Source organism: Ostrinia nubilalis, chromosome 23 (genome assembly GCF_963855985.1).
Source record: "Ostrinia nubilalis chromosome 23, ilOstNubi1.1, whole genome shotgun sequence".
In the NCBI taxonomy this organism is placed as follows: Eukaryota; Metazoa; Arthropoda; class Insecta; order Lepidoptera; family Crambidae; genus Ostrinia; species Ostrinia nubilalis.
Window position 1 is genome coordinate 305,268 of NC_087110.1, and position 20,565 is coordinate 325,832.

Consider the following 20,565-nt stretch of genomic DNA (forward strand, 5'->3'; position numbering starts at 1 on the left):
ACGATGCGCCCTTGTCAGTGTCAGTCATCCCGCTTATCGCCGCGCTCGCGCATCTTATTTGTTTTGTCCTGTATCAGTCGCTATCTACACGCGAGGACGAACATACGTACATGTGAGTTACATTTTATTATTTTCTAATAGACATTCGATTGGTCTAACAGTAGATACTTATGGGTGAAAAGTGTTAGGTACGGTTTTGTTTTCTTTTAGAATAATTTTCTGCGTTTTGTTTATAGCTGTTTTGGGTTTTCTTTCTGTCAAATGAAAAGTGTTAGGGCGAATCGTTTGCCATTGTTGTAAATTAGTAAAATATGATAGCAACAAAAAATAATTACTTTAAAAGGATTTTCTTTAGTAGCTGTTGTAACAAGAATTTGCATAGAACTAATCGAACAATAAATTTTACAATAGATCAAACTATTTGAATATCTATTGTAAAATAAAATATATTTAAAAAGAATATTAATCTACCTACAACTTTTTCCACTAGAACTAATTAATGGAACGAAAGTACCTGTATAGTTATTTAAATAAATCTATTGTTTACTTGAAGGCATACTTCATAGCCCAAAATATGTACAAAAACCGTGTTGTTTCTGGATTTTACATTTTTTTTCAATGTGTACTTACCTAGATAATTTGCTTTTGTGTTCCCATTAAAAGAATTTTAATAATATTTCTTTCATGCGTAGATTTTCTTCTTCTTTAAATAATTAAGCAATAATTATGTTTGCTAATTTTTGTGTAACTATTATCACATTATTCTTACTTTATTTTCAAGAATTTTGTTACATAAAAAGGATAAATAAACTAACATTAGCCCTTGCCGGCGCGCGCGCCGTCACATGATGCCAGTTTCCGCCGGCGTCCGCTAGGGGCGCTGCTGTGCGCCTATTTATAGTACAGTCAACACATCAATAGATATAATTGACACAAACAAGATAGCCACGAACACAATTCCGTGACATTTTTAAATTGATTTCAAGTTAGTGGATAAGTGATCTAAAATTGGTTTCGCGTTTCAGGTGGAGTTCTTTTGTTTTCAAAACTCTAGGGTCAAATATTTCGTTAACCTTTTCATAGCAAAACTACACTAAACGTCATGTGTGATGACTTTGTTTATACACTGAGAGTAATACACATTAAGAATTATTCAGCAAACGGACCTCGACAATAAAATATTAAAACCTTTGCATTCACAAAATACCACGCCATTGAATTATTTTGATTGTCGATAACTTTTTTAATATGATACTTATGCATGCTAAAGGTTGATAAAAATTAAATTTTTGGCTTGCTAATTATCAAGATTCACAGGATGTTTTTTTTAAATGATGTTCTAAGATTACCCAAAAAAGTTCTTTTTTCATACAACTGAATTGAAAACCCATTTTTTTTATTTTAAAAGTAGGTCAACATTAACATCGTCAATTCTTCCACCAGCAACCAAAATGTCAGACGCAACCAGTCTTCTGGAACCAGGCAAGGAGATCCGCCCGGTCATCGACCACGATGGAGTCAAGCTCCTCGTGGAACGCCTCTACGGGATCTCAGCCCTGGAACTGGTGGAGATGGACGGCTACGACGACAAGAACTACAAAATCGTTGAGGACCTCAACGTGAAGAACCCATTGATCACGAACCACAGCCCGCATGGTTACGTGCTGAAGATCATGAACTCGATGGACTCGCAGAAAGTCGATGTGGTTGAGGCACAGAATGAGATTATGAACTTCTTGGGTGAGTTTGTGTTTTTTTCCTAATCGGTTTATCATACATCGTCAGTATGTAGGTCTTTGACTTAAACTTCGCGACCTTCAAGATATTTTCTAGGCAACCACCAAGGTTTTAGGTACTAATCGATAGTTATGAGAAGCATGCAGGTGTTTATTTATTTTTAACGCACCTAATACTAATTTAATATTGAGTAAGACTAGTTAAACCTACGCACTACGCTTGTACTAGTACTATCTACGCTTGTGCTTGTACTAAGTACAACGAACTACGAGTAGCTACGAGTACTACGACATTACAGGGAAATATTATAATATCATACTTTATATTTTCTACCTTTATCCACTTAGCAGGAAAAAAGAGAAACAGAAGTACTAGTAATACTTTTGAAACAGTTCTATTTTAATGTATCTTTTTGATGGATGCCAAAAAATGAAATTTTGGTTATTGTACTTTTATAGGCACTAATGTCCACCCCTATTTCAATTTTCTCGTCAAAATACTGGCAGATTAAGCGCAAGGATGTCCTACACATGATACCAATTTCCACTTAGCTCCAATTCGAAATCTCACCAAAGCTTTATCCTCTAGCCACCCGCTCGGTAACCTGCCCCAAGCCAGTCCGCAACGTGTACGGCCACCTGCACTCCATCGAGACCATCAACGGCAAGCAGCATGCAGTACGACTGCTAGAGTTCGTGCCTGGAGAGCTACTGAGCAACGTACCGCAGTCGGAGGCTTTGTTCTACCAGCTTGGAGAGTTCGTGGCTAACCTGGACAACAAGCTAGAGGTACGAAAAAACTTTACTTGACACAAAATTCAAATTTCAATAAACAGATACAGAAGTCGTCATTGTTTCAACCAGAGCACGTCCACTGCTGGACAAAGGTCTCCTTCAAGAACTTCAACAACGATAGGTCCTGCGCTGTCTACATCCAGGCACTTTCTAAGACCTTCACCAGATTTTGATTTAACGAGTGATAGACCGGTCTACACTAAGTCTTGCTCTTCCGTGGTCGCCACTCGAGAACTTTTCCGCCTCAACTCTATCGAGACCATCAACGGCAAGCACCACGCAGTATGACTGCTGGAGTTCGTGCCTGGAGAGCTGCTGAGCAATGTACCGCAATCGGAGGCTCTGTTCTACCAGCTTGGAGAGTTCGTGGCTAATCTGGATAATAAGCTGGTACGGATTAGAATAAAATTACAATTTTATTTGATACAAACCAAAAGGAGAACCACAGAGCATGGAATCGTTGAATCGTCCATGCTCTGAGGAGAACCAAAGTATATCTCGCAGTATCGCCAAACCTAAGTTTGCCGGTATTTGCCGGCCGGAAGATACTTGGTGGATTGACGACCTAGTGAAGATCGTGGGAAGTACCTGGATGCGGGCATCGCACGATCGGTCGTTGTGAACATCCTTGGAGGTACAGCAGTACACGTCTTTTGATTGAAACGATTTGGGATGAAAAATGCATGGCTTTTTATTCATTTAAAACTACTTACCGTTCTTGGGGAGATAGAACAATGTCTCAGTGATTGTGTCGCTCGGCTCTATTGAGTCCAATTGATTTCCTTACAGATCCGTCTCAATTGACGGGGACTATTGAACATTGTTGTACTTACTAGAGAACATTTTGTTGCAATAGATTTTTAAACCCGAATAATAATATGTCAGCTGCTGTGGCGTGTTTGAATCCCATCGGGGACATTATGTTGGTGTGATAAGCACGAATATTAATGGAACATTATGTTACCGCCACATTACACAGACGACGGGGCATAGATTATGTCAAAATCTGGCAATACCCTTATACCAAAAAATATATCATAGACACGAGTAGGTTTCGTACTTGCCTTTAATTACTGAGAACGTGTTTTTACGTTCATGAACCCTTTTAGCTCAAAATTCAGGCACATGAGTCACTAAACATGCGTATTGAACAATGATTTCCAAGCCTTCAGAGTTCACACTTGAAAACATTGCATGAAAATGACCATAACTATACGGATCTATCACCTTGGCCTTGGCGCGATGGCGGTATATACGTGCGGGCATTGCAAATGAGCTGTTGCGGCCATTCATAACTCATACGTACCATTGTCACAACGTATCCGTTATACCAAGGCTTGGCAGGTAATTCAGATAATTAAACTTGTCCGAGATAAAATACGTAAAATTAGGTAACTACTGTTGTTGTTGTAGTTTTGAGATATTGGTTTGGAGTTCCACTAGTTTTTTTGAGTAAAAATCGCCACTGAACGTTTTGTGCCTGGTTCAATAAGACCACCGAATATAAATTATTGTCGTTACCAGATTAAGGCCCGATTCGTCCAAACTTTTATCCGGGAATAACTCCTGGTTACAACATCCGAGAATAACAACTGACACATTGACAGTTTCAGTATGGGAATCCACCCTTGACAAAATAAGTTCGTATATTTCCAGACCAAGTCAAAAAGTTATTTGTGCTGGAATCCCATTTTTACGAGTATGTTTAGCAGAAAATATCAAGAATTGAATAGAATTACTTTATTCAGCATAAATAACAACATTTAGGTGCATTATTATAATAAATTTTATTATATCAGCAAAAATCGTGACATTTCGACTAGTCGTCAAGTCACGAAGCTGGTTTTCAGCGGGTACCAACGCACGACGGGGATTAAACGCCCTTTTGATAGTGATGGCTAATCGTTATTTCGTGTCGGTTCGTAGTATACCTACCTAGCAATAAAAAATCATACCAACCGAATTGAGAACCTCCTCCTTTTGTTAAAGTCGGTTAAATAGGCGCGAAAAGGCTTTGTGGTTAGTAAAAAAATTATAATAACAATACAGAGGTGGAATTGTGTAAAGCAATCGTTATCATTTGACAGTTCATAACGTACGATTATTCTGTCAAACGCTTTGTTTAATTGACTTTATCGTACGTTATGAACTGTCAAATGATTACGATTGCTCTACACAATTCCACCTCTGATCGATTTGGAAATAAAAACTGAAGATATACAATACACCAACTACAAAATAATATTACTGCAATGCTCCACCGCTAGAATGTAGTACAAATTAAAAATAGTTCCATAAAACAAGTAAAGTGTTGTTTTGGATTACCTGGAAACATTGAATTTTAGGATATTTATTTATTTATTTAGTTCCAGTTTATTCTGTAACCTATTATTGATACCATTTGAAGGAGCTCGTGAAGCACTTTCAGGATCAGTAACAGTTTTTCGATATCTTGTGTATAGTTTAGAAATACTCGATTGGGATCACTTACCACCCTGTATATCTTCAGTTTTTAAGCTTCAATCTCATGCCAGTGCTTCTCTTCCAGAACTTCAACCACTCGGGGCTGGCGTCGCACGAGCACATGTGGATGCTGACCACGGTGCCTCTCCTCGAGAAGTTCAAGTACGTCATCAAGGACGCCGAGAAGCTGGACCTGGCGGAGGAGGTATGTTCAGGACGTCACTAATGACATCGCAAAAGTCTGCCTTTTTCTGGAGTAATGTCAATACCTGGACGCAGGCCGCTACCAATCGATCAACGTGGAAAGCATTGGGGGAGGCCTATGTTCAGCAGTGGATGATGATGATGATGAATGTAAATACACAAGTCTTAAAAAATACTTCATTTAAGCCTGAAGACTGAGTTTGGCTGTTAAATAAAATTTTTAATAGCTTTGAAATCAATAAATTGACAATTAATTGAGTCCACCTGATGACAATGATGCTTTGAGATTCTAAGGCACTGTCAATTTTATGAGTCCGAAAACACCATGGCGCTTTTACGCTTTCTTCTCTATTTACCATCTCTTATTTAGAAAATGAAATAGAACAAATCTTGTGTATTTTATAATGTGTGTGATATGTCATGTACTGATTGTATTTATGATTTGATTACAGGTGATCGAAGAGTTCAAATACGCAGTAGTCCCACGACTGGACGAGCTGGAGAAGGGCGTCATCCACGGTGACGTCAACGTCATGAACGTGCTCGTCACGCCCAAACCTGGCAGGTACGTCATAGTTAACCCTTCTAGGGTTCCGTACTTCAAAAGGAAAAGGGAATTTTGAGGGCTCAGATTTTTTTTTATGTGACAGGAGGCAATAAAGGGATTACCTTGTAGTTTCCATAGAGTTCAGACAGACGAATTCCTGGTTTTCTCTGTGTCTCTTATGATTCACAAGGCAATTTAAATCTACAGGCTACAGAAAATAGTTTAGTTTACTGATAACATGTTTTTACCTTTACCGTGGAAAACCTTGGAGGAGGCCTTTGTCCAGCAGTGGACGTTATTTGGCTGAAACGAACGAACGAACGAACCTTTACAAACTTACATTTTGCATAGTATGGGAAATCCGTTTCTTTTTTGCATAACACTTTGTGGTGCCCTTTGTTTAAAATTTAAAATAGCGTTAATATAATAAAATTGGCATGTAAAGGTATTATTGTTTCTTCCCTGGCCTACATAAGTAAAGCACTTGAATTTTAGATCTTTGTGAGATGAAACAAGCCAGCAACCGCTATCTAATCAGTCATCAGTTATCACCAGTCAACTTTTGTTTGTTTTCGTTGTCGTGATAAATAATTTTGTAATACAAGAGCATCATGTGTTTTAGCATGACATCGCGTTGTACTTGAGACTATAAAATATCGGTTGGTTGAAAAATGGCATCTATTGCAACTGCATATGATGCCCCATAGTTTGTTGGGCTGTAGACTGTACATTTTGGTTCTATCAAGATTACTGTTGAAGACTTATGACAATATTTTGTTTCGGGATCACCATCTATGGCGTCTAAAAGTAGGCTTTAAAATCTTTAAAATGGAGTAGTATCTAATGACAACGTTTCGTGTTTTAAACCATGTTAATTTTGATATAATTAAAGCAGTTTCTTACTTACCATTGAAATAGCAAATTGACCCCATCGGTGACGAGAATTTGTGCCAGAATCCTCAGCGGAATCATGTTGAGGTGAGCCAAGAGTACGAACTTCTATCTCTGTCGCTCACTCCTGAATGCTGGAATATGTGAGGGAGATGGATGGAGTAGACATTGTAAAATAAACCATTGTTGTTGATGCTTAGTACCTTGGCTTCACACTCAGATGACCATGAGGATCTGAGCCTTGTCGCTTCTTCGGTTGTTAATACGTAAACATACTAATATTTCAAAATCTTTTCAAATTGATTCAAAACATGAATTGACCAATCAGTTTTTGACTAAATACCTATCTAAATCTAACTACTCTCTCTTTTTAAGAAGCTTACCTATATTGTGCTTATATGAAATGGGTACTACATTTACGTTTATTTACATATCGCCCATTCACACAAAGTTTTTCGGTTTCATTTAGCCCAGAAAACTTTTAATGATGATATTATAAACTGCACTTTTAATCTATGAATCAATACTGGTGGAGTTTTGACAATGATAAATCATTAAATAGAATCACGGGTCTCAACGCGACATTTAATTGTAGTGGAACGTGAAGCTTAAAGCCTTAAATGACACACCAAATTAAAAACTCATATTCTCCTTCCCCAGCGAGTCAGAATACCGAGTGACCGGCATCATCGACTTCGGCGACATTCAGTACTCGTACTACGTGTTCGAGGTGGCCATCGCCATGACGTATGTCATGCTGATGACGGGCGACCCTCGCTCCGGGGCTTTAGTCCTGGCCGGGTACACCGTCAGCCGCCGTTTGCCTGACCACGAATATAGGCTGCTGAAGGTAAGCCATCATCATCTTCACCAGTCATCATCACTTACCATCTAGCTAATGTGACTGATACCCAGAAAAGGTCACCGCATATCTGACCACGAGTGTAGGATGTTAAGTGTCACTTATTCAGTCACATCATCATCATCACCAGTCATCTAGCTGCCGCCTACCCGATCGGAAGATAACGGGAGATCCGCACTCCGAAGCTCTGGTCCTAGCTGGGTACACCGTCAGCCGCCGCTTAAGCGCTTGCTCGACCACTAGTATAGGCTGCTGAAAGTAAGGCATCATCATCACTTACCAACAGTCCATTGCTATTCTCAACTTAGATCACCTCATCAGCACCAGTAGTTGTGATTGAGGTCCAGCAATCACTTGCCAAACACCAGTATAGGCTGTTGAAAGTCAATGGTCTTATGTGTTTTGGACCTGTCTGTAAACATACATTTTCTGATAATAAATAAATAAATAAAAACATCAACGGGCTCTTGACCTAAATCTCAATTTATGGGCTGTGATGATCAGGTAAAGGCTTCGTTCAATTGTTGATCGATGGTCGAAGGTTAAAGCGAGCTTCAACCAGAATCATCCGGAATCCTCACCATAGAGGAACTTGCTATCTTACCTCCAACTGCCGCAAAAACAATGCTGTTAACATTGTTGCTATACTGATAGACTCAGGTAAGACGATGACAGCTAGCTAGGTGGAATTACAACAAATCCCACCACCAATCACTATCACTAGTACACTAGTACTTGCTGTTCCATCTTTTAGGTTGCATAAAATAGGTAATTCATTCTTGGGGAAATGTATACCATATTTAACAAAATACCACACAACCTTGTCGAGTTGCCAATAAACAAAAATACCCTTATGTCCAAAGGGTACTATAACGTTCGAGACTATATTGATGACAAGGATGCGTGGTCAGTTCAGTCTGCACATATTTGATGTACTCGAATTTGGTTATTCTTACCGTTAGATAATTCCTGGCAATTAGTGGTGACTGAGTTTGTTCCGGCGTTTCTTCTCAGCACTTGCCATATCGATACCTCTGGGCTCAAAGGTCGTAAAGGACAAAGTACGACTTTTCAGGAGAAGCAAAAAACGATTTTTTTTTTTCGACAGTAACTTTTTTGTTTTTTGAGCTATTAAAATATGACTTAGGAAGAAAGTGCTTAGAATTCACAGCATTTTCCGAGGAAGTATTGAGAAACTGGACTAGAGCTGTATTTACTGAGATAGATTTCCTTTACGCCCTCAAAATTACAATAAAAGGACCTTTACGCCCCCAAATATTCGTCCTAGGCAAGTTACTCAGGACGTAAGTCTCTTTTTATTTCACAAAACTACAAAACCAAGGTAATAAATGACAATTTACATAGTTTTATAGGTTTTCATAGGTCGTAACGGAACACCCAGGTAAGGTATTATGCAAGGGTAAATTGATAATTTAGCTTAAATATTTAATGTTTTATGGTATTTGATATGTAATATATCATTTCTTCACACATTTTTAATGAATTATGGTCTTTTAAATAAAATAAAATGATTTTTCGTAGCTTCATAATTTAATGTACACAATTTATGAAACTATTTAAGCAGAAGTTTTGATATCTACAAACTAGAAGATACCATTTCCGATATAAGAGCGAATTTAGAAAATAAATATTATGACGCTTTAAAGAAAAAAGTAGATTTGAACTTGTCCCAATTTATTTACTGATTTTTATTTAATTTAATATCATAAAAGGTCTCTAAACTCATCACTGTTACTGTTTTATGTATCTATAAGTGAAATAACGTTTAAATCTGTGTATTGCATTGTGTTTATGGTGCAAATTGTGCAAATACTTAGAACCGATTTGACAGTGCAATTACGAAAATATTACGTTGGATTTTGTTAACATTGTTCTATCTTTCGAAACAGGTACCTATTTGTTTTATATTTACAACAGTAGTGCATATTTTAGAAACGAAATACTATTATTGTGACCTTATACTGTCACCCGCGTAAGAGGTTATATTTACCTACATTTTTGTCAACCTCCAATTATTGATCAATTGATCCTTTGGCATTTACATTTTAATACTTTATTATTTACCAAAAGAAACAATGCTTACACGTAAAGCCTTTGCTCGCCGGGAGGAGTCCCAACTCCAACTGGCTTTGAGAGATTTGAAGGCAGCCAAAGACTTGATTGAGCAATTAAATAGGGAAAGAGAGGACAATGAGAGGGAGCTGATGGATGTGTGGGATAAAAACAAGCATTTAAAGAAAGAGATGGCTGAGCTGCACACCAACTATGAGACAATTGTAGAGGAACGGAATAGGCTACAATTAATCATTGACGGGTTTGGTGAGTGCAATGAAGAGTACGTACACAACCTCAGACGTATGACCATCATGAAACAAGACCTTTATGATGCTCACAGCCATATCGAATTAATGGAAGCTGAAAGAGAAGCCTGCACAGCCACCAAAACCCAAATCATGTTTGACGAGTTAGTCGGTAGTGCGCCCAGCCTGACCCAAACTGCATCTGACAAACAATTAATTACCATAGACCTAACTTGTGATAATACTTTAAACAATACTCCTGTATGTGGTAAGATTGTCAGATGCAGTAAAAATAAATTTAAAAAGTATGTAAAAATTAGTAATTATATTAAAAAAACAAATAAGTTGATTAAAAAACAAAAATGCTTATACAACAAAGTAAACTATATAAATGAGAGACAGCGTCTAAAGAATGAGCTTGACATATGTTCCACAATGTTAGAGAATAGTGTACTGAAATATGAACATGATGTCGAAAACCTAGAATATAAATTATGTAATCTTAAGAAATCTTTGAACACAATGTCTGAACGGTATCAATGTACAAAAAAAGAGTGTGATGAACATTTCCAGGCTTTGAAAAAATTTATATCTAATTGCAACTGTCAAAATTCTATCCTATTGGATGAATCTTGTACAGATAGTTTTCAGTCTGGTTGTGAGTCACCACCTACTCTAAACACCCTAAATAAAGACTACTGTCCTAGGTTATCACACACATTTACCAGCGGCTCCCCAACTAAAAATATTGAAAACACCAACATAGTAATGTTCAGTGATGAGTTAGGCAAAAATATGGGCCAACTTATTAATAGTTACTTGGGACAAAGTGTAATCAACCATTGTTTACCGGGTGCTTCCTATTTACAAATTATGAGAAAAATAACAAATTATTCGTTCTCAATAAATACCACATTAGTAATTTTAATAGGAAATAGGGGCAATGTAGGCAAAAAAGACCTACTAAATATTTTTGATAGCTTATGTTTACTTAATGTAGATAAAATAATTTTGTTCACATTCCCCTACAGTAGAAGCTTGCCACAGGAGGAAAATAATTTAAGATATAAATTGAATTTGACATTGAATACACTGACATATAATCAATGCAAATTCCATGTAATTGACATTAACAATTATTTAAAAAATAAATGTTTATTGACAATAGATAAATATAATTATCTAAATAAATATTGTAAAAGACGAATAGCGAATTCGCTATCATATTTTATTAAATATTTAGCCATTAATTTGGCTAGCCAAACTGCTTTTATTGAGCAGAACATGGATGTTCGACCCTTGGAATCTGTTCCAAATCATAATTTAAATTACATCGTAAGACAATAGAGGATAACTCTGGCATACAAAATTCGGGTACAAAGAAATTTAACGGTTTTAATTTAGTGCATCAAAATGTACAAGGCTTCTCCGGCAAAGACTTGGAAATTGAGTTATTTATCCAAGAATTGAATATTCATGTCTTATGTTTAACGGAACATTGGCTCAGGCAATATGAACTAATGCTGAGCATTAATAATTATAAGCTTATTAGTTCATTCACTAGAGAGTTAGCTATTCGTGGAGGGTCACTAATATTAATCAATGATAAATTAAAATGTAAAGAACGTAAAGATATTGTATCTCTCTCTGTCGAGCGAACTATTGAGCTGTCATGTGCAGAACTGGACGACTATGTTATTGTATGTGTATATAGACCCCCATCTAGTAACTATGAATTATTTGAAACCACAATGGAAGAGGTACTTAGAAGAGTGTGTAATAGTTCAAAGAAAGTAGTTGTATGTGGAGACTTTAATATTAATATAATAGAAGATTCCTCTCTTTCAATACGGTTTTTAAATTTATTCAAATCTTTTAACTTGTTAAATCTTTTCTCTGAACCAACTAGGGTGACTCCAACATCAGCTACTTGCTTAGACAATATATTCTGTAACTGCTTAGTGCTAGAGAAATCAATAATAAATTTTGTTAATTCTGATCATTGCGGTCAAATAGTGTCATTTCAACACCATTTTGTGCCATCGAGCAAGGAAATAGAATATAGACCAGTCACTGCATCCCAGAAAGACAAATTTAAATCTCAAATATCTAATAAGGTCCCACTTTTGCATTATTTTAACTGTAGTATAAATATTTTATATGAGCAATTATTTGAATTAATTAAAAATGAGTTCAATAAAACTTTTCCTAAGAAAACAATTATTATTAAAAACAATAAAACTAAATTCAGTGACTGGGCTACAGTAGGTATTTATATTAGTAGGAAAAAAATGTTTGAATTATATGGTAGAAAAGCCTATAGTAGCGACCCGGACTTTATAGAATATGTAAAAAAATACTCAAAAGTTTTTAAACAAGTTTGTACCATGGCAAAATCTATTTACATACGTGACAAAATTAAAAACTCTGGCAACAAAATTAAAGCTACTTGGAATTGTATTAATAAAGAAACTTGTAGAATTATATCTCGGGATGACACATTCGCATTAAAAATTGATAATAAGTATATTAAATGCAATGATAAGGTAGCAAACGCATTCGAAGGTTACTTCTCAAATGTACCAATCATAACAACAAGCAATCTTAATTCATGTTCATATCAGGCAATGTCTCTTCTCGAGGGTTGTGTTGATGTTTGCAATAGCCCATTAAAATTTAGACAAATAGACCCCATAGTTATTATAAAAACTTTCAAAGAACTAAATATAAAAAAGACAGAGGATATATGGGGCATATCAACAGACATAATAAAACCCATCATTCCTCTTATAGCTCCCCATTTAGCTCATATCTTTAATGAATGTATTAACGAAGGTCAGTTCCCTACCCTGATGAAACATAGTAAAATCATACCATTATTTAAAGCAGGAGACAAAAGTGACCCATCCAACTTTAGACCTATATCGATACTACCTGCGCTCAGTAAAATATTTGAAAAAATTATTTTCAATCAACTACTGTCTCATTTTAACTTAAATAAACTGTTTCATGAAAAACAATATGGGTTCACAAAAGGGAAAAGTACGACCGATGCAGGGGTTGCTCTTATCAAACACATTTTCGATGCTTGGCAGGAGAAAAAGGATGCTATTGGTGTATTTTGTGACTTATCGAAGGCGTTTGACTGTGTTGATCATCAAACTCTGTTATTTAAGCTAGAACATTATGGCGTATCAGGCAAGGCCTTAAGCCTATTACACTCTTACCTCTCAGACAGATTACAAAAAGTAAATATTCACGGAACTAACTCTTCGGGCGCCCCCCTAAAAATGGGAGTGCCCCAAGGCTCAATACTGGGACCATTGCTCTTTCTGATTTATATAAATGATCTACCTTTTTATTCAAAGGACCTTTGTGAGATAGTATTATTTGCTGATGACACTTCTTTAATTTTTAAAACTGACAGGCGTCAGGAAATATTTGACGACGTGAATAATGCTCTTTCCAAAGTATTAGACTGGTTTACAACTAATAATTTGCTATTAAACGCAAAAAAAACTAAATGTTTAAAATTCACTATGCCTAATGTCAAACAAGTTAATACTAATATTACAGTAAATAATGAACGCATTGAACTGATAAACTCTACTGTCTTTCTAGGTATTACCCTAGACTGTAAATTACAATGGGGCCTCCATATTGCTGCCTTGGCGGGAAGACTTAGTTCAGCTGCCTTTGCGGTGAGAAAGATCAGAAACTTGACTGATGTTGAAACAGCAAGGCTAGTATATTTTAGTTATTTTCATAGTATTATGTCTTATGGTCTTTTACTGTGGGGCTCAGCAGCAGACATAGAATCAATTTTCATTTTACAGAAAAGAGCTGTTCGGGCAATATACGGTCTTAAACCACGTGACTCGCTTAGAGAAGTTTTTAAAGAAATCAATATATTGACTGTGGCTTCGCAATACATATTTGATAACATTATGTATGTCCGTAAACATATACATTTATTTACTAAGAAAAGTGACGTCCACTCATTTAACACGAGACATAAGAATAAACTTGCTGTTCCATCATTCAGGTTGCATAAGATAGGTAATTCATTCTTGGGGAAATGTATTACCATATTTAACAAAATACCACACAACCTTGTCGAATTGCCAATAAACAAATTTAAGATACATATAAAAAATACCCTTATGTCCAAAGGGTACTACAAGGTTCGAGACTATATTGATGACAAGGATGCGTGGTCAGTTCAGTCTGCACATATTTGATGTACTTAAATTTGACTATTCTTACCGTTAGATAATTCCTGGCAATAAGTGGTGACTGAGTTTGTTCCGGCGTTTCTTCTCAGCACTTGCCATATGTTTGTCTCGAAGCGCTGGTAGGGCCCAAAAGATAAGGAGACATGTAAAGTGCCCCATAAGGGCTACCTTTTCTTTTTTTATTATTTTCTATTGACGTTCATAAGTGCCACTTGTGGTCTAAACTGAATAAATATTTTTTGATTTTGATTTTTTGATTTTGATTGATTTTTGATTTTGATTTTAAAATAAAACTTCATAAATGTGTACCTACTATATACGAAAAGTCGAAACCAATTTAATTTTATTTATTTATTTAATCATTATTGTTTCGAAAAACTACAAATGGCGGACTTAATTCCATAGGGCCGTCTGTCAACCAGTTGACCTTATGATAATGCAGATCGGATAGAATTATTAAGGACAAGCGAAAACCAAACTATAAATTATTCTAAATAGATTATACATTATTATTCATACTAGCTTAAAATTATGTCATTTTACTTGATATAAAAGTAGAAAGGTTAGGTAAGTAAGATTACAAGTAGGAAGCTTTCATTCCAGTAAAGTACATCCACTTACTTTACTGTAGGAGTAATAATACCGTTTTCAAAAGCCAATTATTTTCAATATAAAATATAAGTTCGAAAGAAAAGTGCATTCACGGTTTTTAGTAGTCTCAACTGACACTATATTTTCCCATGTTGTGTAAATATTTTTCCTACTAGATAAATATTAGCTGATCCAAATAACTTTAGAAACTATACTTATTTATTATAATTGTTAGTACCTACAGTAAAAGTGGTTTTGACTAGGAAATCATTAAGAACAATTGATAAGTGTAGCATTTGTGTGATTTGTGCATAGAAAATAATGACACCGTAAGGTACTACAGTAAGGTGACTTTTTTTTTCTCATAATATTTTAACAAATCCAGCTTTTTCATTTTTCTTTTCATTACTTAATTAAGTTAGGATAGTCATCATAAAAATCATAAAAACATGCTATAACATGTTTTCATTTTCTTAAATCATCTTTAAATGATCTTTTACCTGACAAATACGTAGTTTCTTCAAATATGAGAAATAATAAAAAGCAACATTTCTTTACCCGATGTAGGTAGATGTCATAATTTAATATGTACAGACGACGGCACGTCAACGTAACCACTGTGGGTTCTTGAGCAGTTGTAATAGGGGCGAGTTTGGCAACAAAAATGGGTAACCTGATGTGCTGTCGTGTGTACAATCACATAAATACACTCTAAAATAGTTTTATTACATATTTTTGATGATTTTTTTAGTTCTTTCGTTTCTTCCAAACGCACCTACTTAAATACAATAAGAAACGTCTATAAAATTAACTTTCTCAGTTATTATAATATCTTCTCTTTGTAGATTTTCAAAATATTTGTTTAGATAATCTAAGGGCGTAAAGGACAAATTATTTAGACTTTGGTATGAAAATGTTAGGTTGTATAGGACAATAGATATACTTCATGCACATTATACGCCCAAAAAATTGTGTTTACTTGTTCTTTACTACCATGGTAACTGTACTAAAAAATCAAATGGTATTTACATCCCAATTTTCAGGATGATTTCTGTTTAGCTTATCAAAAATGATGGGTCGTAAAGGCACTTTTTTTTAGAATTTCGACAAACTAAATATACAGATCGATAGAGAATTAAATTCTGAGTAAAACTGTATAAATAACTCATTTTCGGTATTTTGTCCTTTACGACCTTTGAGCCCAGAGGTATCGATATGTTTGTCTCGAAGCGCTGGTAGGGCCCAAAAGATAAGGAGACATGTAAAGTGCCCCATAAGGGCTACCTTTTATTTTTTTATTATTTTCTATAATAATATTTTGACGTTCATAAGTGCCACTTGTGGTCTAAACTGAATAAATACTTTTGTTTTTTTTTTTGAACTTTAAAATATTTGATAATTACTCTTAACTCTTCACCCGGAAACAAAAAATAAACCCTATCTCCTTAACTTCCAGACCCTCATCTCAGCGCGCCTAGTCCAAAGCCTGGTCCTGGGCGCCTACACACTGGAGCAAGATCCCAAGAACATCTACGTCACGGCCACCGAGAAGGCCCACGGCTGGGACCTGCTCCGCAAGATCCGCAAGACCAAGCCCAGCGCTGATGAAACAGACCCCACGGATTGGAAGACCATCGCCAATGAGTACTTAACCAAGAGTTAAGTCAAGATTCAAGATCAATAGGTAAGAGTAGGGCTCTTTTCGGCCGACTCGTATCGCCCTTTTTTCTTTTTTTTTGTCATAATGTAAAAAAATAATTTCTTTGAATTCAATTTGAAAAACGAACACTTTAATTTTTTCTTTGTTGGTGAAAGAGCGTAGTGTATGGCCAGTTATGAAACATTCCGTTATAAATTGAAATTAACTTACAGCATCTTAAATTTTGTTATGGTAACATTGATTGGTAAACTGTGCTCAAATTATTTATAGATCAGTATAAAATTGGTAATCATGTATATTATTATTTATGTAGTTAGTGCATTTTATTAAATTTTTGTAGATATTTTAATTTACATAAAATAATATTTTTGCTAAAGTATTATTATTGTAGTATTTTATGGTAGACATTGAAAGCACTTGGGATGTATAAATTAGAACTAATGATGAAGTAGTTTTTAGTTAAATGCATAATAATTATAATAAGGTAAGTCAGTAAATAATTTTGTTACTCATTATTTTATTATACTGAGTATTAAATAAAGACTGTAATTTAAATTTTGTGTAGTTTTATTAGATTTTACCTCTTAGATACTTATCCGTAGAACTTAGAATTTGTTGGATATTTGTATTTTATAGCATTTTTATTGTTTTAGAAGTAGTCGATGTCTACGGACGATGGCATGGCTTTTTATAAGATAAATATCCTTATGAATTTTACTAGGCAACAAAGTCTGAGAACGAGAATTTGCCGTAACTACTTACTAGGCGTTCTAAAAGGTTCTAAAACTTTATGATTTCCTCTAAGGTAAGTTTAGTTCGTTTTATTATTATGTAGTACCTACTTTATTTTTTTGGATTGTCTTGTACATTTTTAATCACTGAAACTAGTTGTCATATTTTATTTCATCACATCTTTCTTCTTATTGCATCGTTTTGTTAAGAACTGGCCGCCTGTCCAGCTGTGGCCATTTCAGTCTTAAACAGTTGCTCAACCCATGATTTATTTATTGGTTAACTGCTAGAATCCGATCGTATCTTAGATCCTATATGATGTATGATCCATCGCACACCCGAGCCAATGCACTCCGATACAATCGGTATCGAGTATCGATACATTCATCACTTCAGCATCGATTAATATAATCGGCGTTATCGAGAGATCGTATGTCTACCGTGTTGAGGTATATTTCGTGTCATAAAAACCGATTACATTTTATTTGTCGCGTAAGTTTTATCATTGAATACAAAAATTGAATACCTGTTGAGTAGGAAAATAATACTTGTTTTGATTTTTTAAAACAAACGACCAAGTTTTTTAAGAGAGACATTGTAGAGAGAAATGTTTTTCTACTGATAAGTATATTTGTAATTAACAGATTCTCGTGAATTACTTTATATCTTCCTCGAAAGATCTAAAAGACGTTAAAATACTAAAGCTTGATGTAGAAATATGTATGCTATTTAAAATTTAACTTAACTATTTAATTATTAATTTTTTTAAGTTATACCCACATATTTCTTACACAACACTGTCTGGATTGTACCTTAACGATATGAATTTATAGTAAATTGGTTATAAAATATTGATTTCATTAATTTGTATCCTAAACAAAATAAGTAATGGCATAGGGTGATTGCTACAGTTATTGGCCCTTTAAGAGCGTTGTGTAAGTTAACTTGTGTAAAATGTGACAAAAACTCGACTTTTGTTTACTTTTTATATTTTATTATGAGAAAACAATATTGCTGCTATTAAAGCTAGTGCCTATTTGGTGTTATACGATAAGAATTACAATAATAATTTTAAAAATATCAGAGATCACATTTAATTTAGCTATTGGCCCCAAAAACACAGTAATTGGCTCCTAGAAGTACAGTTATTAGCCACCGAAAAAAACCCATAAAAATCACTGAAACTTCACGCTTTGTAATCCTAACTCATGTTGTCTTTCCTTAAGATTAGCTAAGAATTCGTCATCAGTATCACTCTTATCGATTTCTTCATCTATCTCATCATCGTCAGTACATTCAGTAACATTGTAACAATTGTGACAAAGATAACTGTCTCCTTCTTCTTCAGGAATATGCTGTTGCACAAGATTTATGAAAGACACGGTGACATTCAGAGCATACTAAAAGTCTATTTTTTATAAGCTTTTTGCAAATATTACAGATTTGATTGGATACAGATACATTATTCTTACTTTTTTTATTTTAGCAGTTTTCTTTTCTTCAGCTTTCCGTTTTCTGTCCTCTCTTTTTTGTTCTCTTTCAATTTTCCGTTCCCTTTTTTCTTTCTCGAAGATTTCTTTTTCTTTAGCTTTTTCTTCCAGAATACTCTGATATTCTGGCCTGATATGTGATACGGTAATCGCGATATATTTCTCTTCCCTTTTCGAGCTGGCTCTGGGGGAATCCGTAGAAAGTCCTTCAGACTTGTTTTTTTTTGCCTGTTGGCGTGATGCAAGTTCATCTTGAAGAATATCTAGGTCTTCTAAAGTTTCTTTACAGTTTTGGTTTCTTTCTTTCTCTCCTAAGCGTCTCTCTTTCTTTATCTCTAGTTTGAAGATCTCCTATTTCACTCAATGTTGATTCTTTCTCCCGACTTATAGCTTCAGGTTCATCTGTAACTTCCGCTTCCAATTCATTTTGCTTATAATAGTCCCACAAACGATAGAGAATAAAAAAATGTTCATTGTTTTGCATTTCAGATATTATTTGTTTTATTTTTAAACTGATTAAGTGTTTCTGTTCCAACTACTTATACCAACCTTAGTATACTGTGGTACCTACGGCATCTTGTAACAATCTAGGTAAAGTAAATCAATAAAAATAATTATTGGCCGTGCATAAGTGTCAGTAATTGGCCCCCCGGCTAATTACTGATCCCAATAGGTTAGGACGTTAGTATTTTAATATCAAATATTTAAGGGTTAAATTAACTTAATCTTGAATAAAAATACAATAAAAGTAAAATTTAATTATTGGCCACCCATGGCCAATAACTGAAATAAATTGAAACGTGGTATAGTTATTGGCCGGTATAATTTTGAAGTTATTTTATTCCAAAACAAAGTAACTTAATCTATCTACATAAGCTACCATTTGTCTCTTTACAAAAAAACAGTGAAAAATTACTATAACAAGGAAAAACAATTAAATTACGAACAATATTCATAAATTATGTTCCTTAAAATTTTGACAAGCACGCGGCTACTCGGACGACTCGTTGTCGAAAGAAAGCTTCTGCTGTTTAGAGTGCCATCTGTTCTTACTCTGACATACTACATTGGACAGCGTATTGCTCAGAGAAAGTATGTGTGTCTCTTTTCCACTCTTAATAACGTACATATGCTTGTTTATTTTTATTTTAGTCAAGGTGGCCAATAACTATGTACAGGCTAATTACTATAGCAATCACCCTACCTGTCTATAAGAGTTTTAGCGAATAAATCAAACAATAACTCCAATTACTTATCCTCGTATAAGTGCAGCTTGAACAAATTGGCGTAGGTACGACCGCATTAAGCTTTACACTGTAGCATCTTATTGCATTGTAATAGGAGCGAATTTACAACAAAAATGTAAAATCTGATGTGGTAGCCGTTACATTCTCTGCATTGAAAGTAACACTAAAGATTAATAACTCGTATGGTAAAAACTAAAACATAAATCATACACAGACGTGTGGACGTTAACATTAACAAATGATCTTAAACAATTATTTCCGTATTAGTCATCGAGCAGACAGATGCTTGTGTAAGTAATGACGGATTAGTAAGAGTAGATCAGCTGATCTGGCACTCTTTAAATCTTAAGGTAGGTAGGATTGCACAATGTGGAACGTCTTGGTAAAATATTTTGACCATTTCCGCTTATAAATTGCTATCAATTTCTCAACGTATAGCCTCCCACACACCAATGATGGAGATAGATTAATTTAACGTAATAACTATGATTTTATTAAATGTTGATCTTCGTCAGTTGGAATGCCACAAATTGACTATTAATATTTAAAAAAATGCAACAGTTGCAAAGAAAAGCAAAAAGAGAATAAAATTCTTGCTTTAATGTTTATGGTCATGGTTAAAAACAAAATCTTTATTAGGTACAAAATAAGGTTTAACACTAAGCCTTGCATGGTTTTTTTTGCTACTACTTAAGTTTATTCTTAACATGAGATGAGAGGTCAGTAAGTATTATTTAATTAGTTTTTACTAAGCAAAATATCACCTTCTGCTTTCTTAGCTGTTCTTTTGT

At 34.8% G+C, this 20,565-nt stretch overlaps 2 protein-coding genes across 2 annotated transcripts in view; both read left to right on the forward strand.

The window, feature by feature from the left end:
* Positions 1 to 935: 935 nt before the first annotated feature.
* Positions 936 to 16,860, forward strand: LOC135083432 (hydroxylysine kinase). The gene is made up of 7 exons (XM_063978178.1): positions 936 to 1,025; positions 1,444 to 1,740; positions 2,326 to 2,525; positions 5,080 to 5,199; positions 5,651 to 5,763; positions 7,297 to 7,486; positions 16,102 to 16,860. Exons 2-7 carry the CDS (start codon positions 1,452 to 1,454, stop codon positions 16,306 to 16,308), a joined length of 1,119 nt encoding a protein of 372 aa, XP_063834248.1. The 5' UTR covers positions 936 to 1,025; positions 1,444 to 1,451; the 3' UTR covers positions 16,309 to 16,860.
* Positions 13,211 to 20,565, forward strand: part of LOC135083429 (G protein-activated inward rectifier potassium channel 3-like) — a 177,634-nt gene continuing 170,279 nt past the window's right edge. The window contains exon 1 of the mRNA XM_063978173.1: positions 13,211 to 14,061. Coding sequence (XP_063834243.1) covers positions 14,020 to 14,061 — 42 coding nt within the window. The 5' untranslated portion in view covers positions 13,211 to 14,019. The remainder of the gene's footprint in view (positions 14,062 to 20,565) is intronic.

What these genes read in the sequence shown, in the direction of transcription:
- LOC135083432 (XM_063978178.1), top strand. Translation starts at nt 1,452, where the DNA reads ATGTCAGACGCAACCAGTCTTCTGGAACCAGGCAAGGAGATCCGCCCG. An exon ending in GTCACGCCCAAACCTGGCAG is followed by an intron (nt 5,764 to 7,296) that starts GTACGTCATAGT and finishes CTCCTTCCCCAG; the next exon opens with CGAGTCAGAATACCGAGTGA. An exon ending in ACGAATATAGGCTGCTGAAG is followed by an intron (nt 7,487 to 16,101) that starts GTAAGCCATCAT and finishes CTTAACTTCCAG; the next exon opens with ACCCTCATCTCAGCGCGCCT.